At 43.1% G+C, this 8623-nt stretch overlaps 1 protein-coding gene across 1 annotated transcript in view; it reads right to left on the bottom strand.

The window, feature by feature from the left end:
- LOC108570627 (cyclin-dependent kinase 5 activator 1) overlaps window positions 1–8623 on the bottom strand; it is a gene marked incomplete at its 3' end in the record, with an annotated part of 14432 nt that overhangs the window by 5425 nt on the left and 384 nt on the right. The window contains exons 2-3 of the mRNA XM_017932516.1: window positions 8517–8619; window positions 7667–7909 (exon numbers count right to left, since the gene is read on the bottom strand). Of these exons, the coding sequence (XP_017788005.1) occupies window positions 7667–7909; window positions 8517–8619 (346 nt within the window). The remainder of the gene's footprint in view (window positions 1–7666; window positions 7910–8516; window positions 8620–8623) is intronic.

The raw sequence follows: 8623 nt of genomic DNA, 5'->3' as shown, positions 1-8623 counted from the left end.
GGAGGAAATTCAGCGGATCGAGGTTGCGAGATTTGTCGACGCCCTAGGCGAGAGTGTGTTTCTAGGGCGAGCTGCGTGTGTCACCCTTGACTGATTGGATTTGAGCACGTGGACGATCGATTTATGGTTCTACGTCGTGTGTATACGGAAACCGGGGAACAAGAAAATAAGAAAATCGTGATTTTCTGCTGTTTTTCAATTAAGCTTGTATGTAAGATGGAACGAGAGTTTCCGTGAAAAAGGCAGGGAAACGGTGATTGTGGTCACGAAAATCGTAAATTATTCATTCTTAAGGGTGCTCGAGTAATGGAAGGATCTGTTTTAGCGTTCGGTTTTTGTCGTTAGTGGGTTAATTTTTTTTTCTGCTTTGTTGGACGAGGGAGAGAGTGAAATTTCTGCGAAAGCATTGCAAACGTCACTTTGATGACCGTCGTTGTTATGCGCGCCACTTAACGTCGAATTAAGTGGCATCTGCAAGGAGAAGTGGCGGAAAGCACGGCGGGAAATTATTCAGGGCATCTGATTGCCCCACTTGCGTCAAAGTCACCGCGATTCGCTAGTAATTATGCACCGATCGTCCTCCACACGGCCTCTGTCTCTCTCTCTCTCTCAACTTTAAACTGAAGTAACATCTTGAAATTTTCAATTATTTCCCCGCCGGGGGCGGAAAGTGTATATTTTTCCGGATTTCTTTCTTTCTTTCGATTATTCTCCGCCTACCTGGACGAATCATCCACTCGTGACTTCATTTTTCACGTACAAATAAAAATTTTTTTAGGCTAGTGATTGTTTTTATAGACGAACGATTTTCCTACGCCAACGAGAGATGCGACAAAGAGAAAAAGTATTTCGTCCGATATTTAATAATAGTACCAATTCGGTTTCGCCACGGGCAATCGATACGGGCAACTTTTACGTAACGCCATCGAGAGTCTCGATAATACAGCAATAAATCACTTTTGCAACATTAACTGCTAATTAAACAGCTTTTGTCAACGTGGAAATTGTTCAAAAATTTCATCGGAACAGAAAATATTTTAATGTTTCCTTTTCTGTGCACTGGTTCCCTCAAACAGCGGGAAATATTTAGCGTAAGAAAATGGCTCCTTAACGTCCCCTTTGTTCTGCAATGATTTTCTCGAACGCTATATTTTTTTCTTGCAATGGGGAAATATTTTCTCAACATCCCCTTTTCACTCTACTGACTTCCTCAAATGCTATATCTTCTCCTTGTAGTGAGGGAATATTTTCAAATAAGAAAAATGATCCCTCAACGTCCCCTTTTCAGTCTACTGACTTCCTCAAACGCTGTATCTTCTCCTTGCAATGGGGGAATATTTTCAAATAAGAAAATGGCCCCTCAACATCTCCTTTGCTCTGCAACGACTCCCTGCAACGTCATATCTTCTCCTTGCAGTGGGGTAATATTTTCAAATAAGAAAAATGCTCCCTCAACGTCCCCTTTTCACTCTACTGATTTCCTCAAACGCTGTATCTTCTCCTTGCAATGGGGAAATATTTTCAAATAAGAAAAATGGTCCCTCAACATCTCCTTTGCTCTGCAACGACTCCCTGCAACGTCATATTTTCTCCTTGCAGTGGGGGAATATTTTCAAATAAGAAAAATGGCCCCTCAACATCCCCTTTTCACTCTACTGACTTCCTCAAACGCTGTATCTTCTCCTTGCAATGGGGGAATATTTTCAAATAAGAAAAATGGTCCCTCAACATCTCCTTTGCTCTGCAACGACTCCTTCCAACGCTGTATCTTCTCCTTGCAGTGGGGGAATATTTTCAAATAAGAAAAATGGTCCCTCAACGTCCCCTTTTCAGTCTACTGATTTCCTCAAACGCTGTATCTTCTTCTTGCAATGGGGAAATATTTTTAAATAACAAAAATGGCCCCTCAACATCTCCTTCGCTCTGTAACGACTCCCTCCAACGCTGTATCTTCTCCTTGCAATGGGGGAATATTATCAAATAAGAAAAATGGTCCCTCAACGTCCCCTTTTCACTCTACTGATTTCCTCAAACGCTGTATCTTCTCCTTGCAATGGGGAAATATTTTCAAATAAGAAAAATGGCCCCTCAACATCTCCTTCGCTCTGTAACGACTCCCTCCAACGCTACACCTTCCCCTTTGCAGTGGAAGAATATTTTCGAACAAGAAAAAATGGTCCAGTTCCCTAAAAACGTTACATCTTCCAGCAGCACAGCGAACAGTGCATAGTTTCGGTAAATCCACGTTGACAAACGTTCGTCGAAAGCTGCAATTTTTTTAAGTAATCCCTTTCCCTCGGCCGAGAGCGTCTTCTTTCGAGGGCAAGGAAGAGGTCGTCTCCCCCTCGCAATTAAAACCGAAGGGTGAACGTCCCTGGTGTGGTCCCTCGCATATTTCCACACAGTTCTGCCCCCAAGGGGTGGTTCCCTGCGACGTTGCCGCTCCACGCACGTGACCCTCGATCCCCACCCTTTCTACACGCGGTTTTCCTCCATGCCTGCACATTTCTCCACACATTTTCCGTGGCGCCTACGATCCTCCCCTAACCCCCTATCGATTCGCGTCCGTTCCTTCTTTATAATTAACCCCGCGCACACTGCGTTCCAATTTCTGGCGAAAAAAAATAAAAAAATAGAGGAAGAAGAAAGTGCATACTACGTACACACAATCTCTGTACGTGAGGTTACGCGTAGTACCTGCGGATTAGTGCTGCATGGGGTGTGAACTAGGGAATGGAAGAACCGTCGAGTCTAGCTATAAAAGGATTTTAGCAGGTTTATTATAGAGAGGAAAGTAGGTGACGAGAAATGGGTGACTGATAACGTGGTGTGAGGGTGTATCGAGGTAAAAATAATCCTGCACAATTTTATATATACCTAACCCCTTTTTATCCCGCTTCGATACGGTTTTTCGTTGCCTCTCTGACAAAGTCTACGTTCAGAGGAAATTACGACGGGAGAGAATCCCTTCCGTAGCTTTCTTATTTGACAAAAATGACATTCTCAATTCGTTACGATAGCGATAAATTTTGTAATTTTCTAACGCTGGCTGTGGAGTCATGGTACGGTAGGAGTTTGTGATTCTTGGAAGAGGAAAAGCTGCACGGAGGAAATTGAATCGAGCCCGAAATACTCGTGCCAGGGAGCACCGACGAGTGCTTAACGTTCGAGTAAGGGCTAGTAGGATTTGGGGTTGGAGAACAGGGTAGCTCCGGCGATGATCGCTAAAGAGACCCTTTGACAACGAGAGCCGCGGCTCTGTGTATATTTGCCTATGCCGTGCACTCGTTCAGACGAATAAACACACGCACGTGGACCACCACCCCTTATTACGGCCCGTTGTGTGCGTGCCTGCACACCCCTAACGCCACTTTCGCCAGCAATTCTCCGGCAACGTGAAATACCGCTGCGAACTCCTCACTTTTCCAACATCTTCACGACCGCCAGGAATTTCATATGTAACCCACGTCATCCTGACGAACTCTGAATTTCCGGAAATTCGTTCTCATTCCACAGAAATTATTCGACATGTACCGCGAAATTTAACTCGTTCCTCCGCTGATTTTCCGCCACTTCCAGTCACGCAACTCTGTCTCTCAAGACACGGGTCAAAAGTGACCCGGCGAGGATTCACCATCGTCGCTGGTCCTTCGAATCGATCGAACATTATTAATATTTGACACGTTTCACCTGTCACAATCAACGAAAGAAATGGAAAGAAGGAGAGAATCATCCCCTAAACGATTCAGGCGACGAGCGCGAAGATCGATGTTGACAGTTCGACGTGAAACGCGCGGCCGCGTGTCGACAGGAACGTCGCATTTCGATCGAACTCCCTGAAATTGGATTAGCGAGACGGGCGTATAAATATTCCATTGGAACTGGCCGAACCAGCGACGAATATGGAAGGGCCAAGTTTCGAATACTCCGAGACCGCCCCCTTCCGCCTGCTCCTCGGTCTTTCGCGATAAAAGAACGGAGGAAAAATCGTTCGAAAGATGCAAGAGGGGATGAAACTGTCGACGAGGAGGGACTGTAGGGTTGGAACTCGTTAACCGACGATTTTTTTCAGTGGAAAGATAAGCAGCACCCTTGTGCGGATTCAGGGGTGAGTTTATCGGGCGTGGACCTCGAACGAGTTCAAGTTATCGACGTGGGAAATCGTTGCATGCTCCGTCGTCTCACGTGTTCGAGTATTAGAACTGAAACCGCTGTGCTTCCGCTTGGAATTTCCCTCGACAGGTTCGTTGTCCGAGATAAACATGTATTTATAAACTGTATCCTGTGAAAATTGCCCGAATTTCGTCGCAGGTTTTCTCCGGGAGAAAAATTCGGGTTGATTAGAATTTTACGTTTTGTTTGGGGAAGCAAGAGTTAATCATTATTACAAACAAATTCGCGATGGTACAACAATAAAAATGTAGCAGTACAGCAATAAAGGAATAAAATGAGGCGTATAAAATGGATACTTTCAAGACACGTAGTGTTATAATTGGACCGTTTATTTTGAAAGTGGTGTAAGTCTATTTTCTCTTGTTTCAAGAAAATTAAAGGTTAACTAAAAAATTAAGGCAAATTATATGAAGTCTGGCAATGTTTCTACTGTTTTATCAATATGTAATTTGGTTATATAAAGTTCTTTTAGGCGTATTTTACTAAAATGATGTATACTTACGGGCTGCAAATGGACTTACACCACTTTCAAAATTAGACAATTGTAAAAATCGTTTAATTTCAATTTTGAAAAATCAAATATCACTTAAAATATACTTCATATTAATCCAATTTTGTTTACAAATAATGACACGATATAAAATAGAAGTAGTATTTTGAATTTTAGACGGTAATTACATTGTTAAAATTACAAGATATTGATATTATTTACTTATGCTCTGCATGTGGCAGTGTTTCGAAATATGCATGATGCACCGGAGGTATATAAGGTAATAACTGCTTGATGTCTTTATATTTTTCATAAGTAATAGGCCTGGCATCTTGGTACAATGGCGCCAGGGCGATTTTTTCAAATTTTAGCGGTCTTCCAGGACGTGTAGGTAATAAATTTATAGTTTTAAATTCTTTGTCCTTCATCGATGTTTTATATAAAATAGTGTACGGTGCACCTTTGAGAAACCTCATCCAACATATTTGCAACCAATTTACCTGTTCTCCATTAGTGTTTTTTCTTATCTGTTTTTTAATTGCATTTTGAAGATTTTTTTTTTTTGGCTACTGATCGGCAACTATCTGCTAAGCCACCTACCTCTGTTAATTGGACTTACACCACTTTCATAATCGATGATTATGCAATTTCATTTACCGACCAATTTTAAATTGTACAAAACATGGAAATTTTTTAAGAAATTAAACACGGACTAGTTATACATAAAAAATTTACATTAAATTAAGCATGAATTACGTGATATCTCATTTTTTTCAAAAATGGACTTACACCACTTTCAAAATAAATGGTCCAATTAATTAAATAAGTTAATTAAATTGCACGTGTAGTGTTTCGAATTCATCTATCTACGTTATCGAAATTAAAAAAGGAAGCCCTACCGAAAGTTTGCGAATTTGTATGAACTTTTGCACAAATACTTGACAAACATCCCGAACCGAATTTTCAGCAGAATTTCAGCTACAGAGTCTCCCTAGAAGGCAGACGAGCAAGAAAGGCGAGCAATACGTTTTACGTAATCGGTGAAAATTACCTCGTCGATTGCACGTGAACACGATGAAACCGTGTTCTGAAGGTGGCCGAGACTTGAACGTCAGCGGTGACGGTGGAGAAGCCACTTGCCGCGGCGAGTAAACATCGTTTTCGTGGTTGTAACGATGTCGGTTTCCCACGAAAACGAGCGCAACGCCACGTGACAGCTCGTAAACCGGATAATCGATAACGACCTTGGTGTTTTGCGAAGGAAAGGGACACAGGCCCAAGTAATCACACTCACATTGCTATACGCGATGCCTAAAAAATCATTTGCTGCGTGACTGTGAACCCAAGGTCACGGTGCAAGTTACGCCATATTGGAGAACGGACGTTCGTGTTACTCTCAAGAGTGAAAATGAAAACGATAAATTCGTTGTAGTAGCCTAGATTCAAGGTAGCTTTTAATTGTGCAGGCGTGTGTCTGTACTTGACCCAATTTGACCCAATTCTCTTTCGTTTCTTTTATTAGATTCAACCTAGAAATCGGGAACAATTAAAAGTTTTCTACCTGTTGTTACGATCTTGCGATACCGTAGAGGTTCGACGATAACATTGTACTCTTCATACACAAAAGAATCGTTACTTCTTGTGCTTCGAACGTCTTGCGATCGACTTTCAGCAACAATACCTCGTAAACGAAGTTACCGCCTATTCAACGTGTGTCTCGGCCAACACGCGATAACGGTACGTCCGATTGACACGAGAACCAACTTTGAACCGTGCTGCGAAGAACACGCGTTTTCTGTACCACCGGCATTCTTATTAAGCGAAATGTTGAAAAATTTCACCTGACAACCGTTACGACTATTCACGAGAACCTCGAGCTCTTGGACGGTATTGCGCAAAATTTGATACCCTCGAGGAACGAGAGTTTGGCACTTTGGTCCAATTGTCGAAAGAGAGAAACCCCTGGTATCACCGTGCAAAGGACCACCGACGTAAATTTAGCATAAGCCGCAATCGGCGCGCATTAGCATAAACGCGAGATTAGTGAAATCGAGACGAGTTCGTAGGAGAAACCGCGAGGCCGGCCGCTTGATCGTTCGTTTCGCGTTACAACGAACGGTTCATCGCACCATATGGATGCGCCTAAATGGAATCTGGTGTTTCGTTCCGCGAGGAGCTTAATTCCCTTCGTGACATATTGTGACTAACGCGCGGCCTCTCGTTACTCGTACACAGTTTTCCCTTGGGGCACAGATGCACCCTGAAGAGGCAGAGATACGAACCAGAGAGAAATAGTGTTCGATAGGAAGTCGAGGGTGCTTCTTGCCCCTTTAGACGCGTGTAATCACTAATATGCATCGCGAGTCGAAGAAGAAACGCCGATTCAAGCACTGAGCTGCCAGGCAAATATCTTCCGGGCCAGCGGAAGCTTGTTTTCAATCATTCAAGCTTATCGAAAGTCCCTCGTTTCTCCCGAAGGTTTTCACACTCTCCCGTCTCCGGTTAACAGCAAGGGGTAATTTGATCGTTAACGGTAAATCGCTCGGTGTCTGCCTTAATTAACTCGTTACCGCGATACTCCTCCTCACGGGTCGCTAATCAGATAAGAAGGGAGGATAAATATTAATTACCGCGTTATCGTTAATTGGCTGGCCTACTATAAGCTGCGACTTCGATGCCCTGGATGAGCATTCCCTTTTCCAAATAGAATTCAACCCTTCTCTTGCTGTGTCGCAGGATAGCGATAAATACGATAGCGATTTTGTGGAAGAAAATGAACGGTGGATTCGATATTGGGATAATTTTGGCTAATCAACGTGTAAGTCTAGGGGAGAAGGGTTTCTAAGGTTGGGAAAATACGGAAAATCCAAGCTCTAAATTTGGCGATTTTTTATTCAGGAAGGAGGTTGATCAGACTTTTTGTGTATTACGTTGATTAACAATCTCCGGCTGGATCGAAACTCGATTAACGCCGATATGAAAATATTCTGGTAAAAGACTCACCTGCCAGCCTTGAACCAGCAGGCTTCTGTCGACGGTTCTCAGCCACATGACAGCATCACCAGGCTGGAAGTCTCTTAAACGGGTGCATTTCCTGTGAAGGAAGACGCCGAGGCACTTGAGCAATTCCGAGGTCGAGGCTTGGATCACGATTTTCCTTGGCTTCGAGAGTAAAGGCTTTTGCACAAGCTTCTCGCACGTAGGGTTATGCGTGGTCTGATTGTTGTTCGATGCCGGTGGTTTCGTCTGTTTTCCAATGAAATATTCAAAAGAATCTTTTATACAAGAGACCTGTGGTAGGGATTGCTATCACGAACAACGATAAATAATTGAACGAAACCAGGGGAGTTTCACGGTTTCTATTTGAAATTTTCAACCGAGTACGATGAAAATTTCACGAGGTTGCTCTCTCCCTCTCTCTCTCCCTCCATCCGTGTACTTTCGTTTAGAGAATCTCTCGGAGGGAGAAAAATACGCGTGTGTAAAAGTTACGAAGGGAAACAACCGAGCGATCGATACGCATTCGATCGTGTCTGGGGTCAAAGCACCTTCGACGTTCTTTGCCCGAGTCTTCCTAGCCAGTTCGAGGCTATTTCGCGGACATTTGCACGAAAACGGGCCAACGTTGCCGCAATCGCCACGTAGACCATTGCGTCGCGGACTATAGATCCGAAAAAAATTGCGTATGAAACAACCTACGAATTTAATATCGATAACCGGACAATCCCAACTCGATAGGGAATGAAAAAAAATAATAACCGTAGAACTGGAGAGTATTGGAACACTTTAGAAAAACGATTCCCTCGGGAGAATTTCATCGATAAAAGAATTTGATAATGAAAAGAACACTCGCCTGAGGTGTCTGTATGTTCTTGTTCTTATCAACGATGGGTATGTTATCGAGCGGTTGCTTCAATCCGACTGTCTTGTTCTGGTTGTCGCGCACCTTCTTCTTTTTTT

This window comes from Habropoda laboriosa, unplaced genomic scaffold (genome assembly GCF_001263275.1).
Source record: "Habropoda laboriosa isolate 0110345459 unplaced genomic scaffold, ASM126327v1 scaffold15, whole genome shotgun sequence".
NCBI classification, from domain to species: domain Eukaryota; kingdom Metazoa; phylum Arthropoda; class Insecta; order Hymenoptera; family Apidae; genus Habropoda; species Habropoda laboriosa.
The sequence above is the reverse complement of the archived record's forward strand: the minus strand, read 5'-3'. Positions and strand labels throughout refer to the sequence as shown.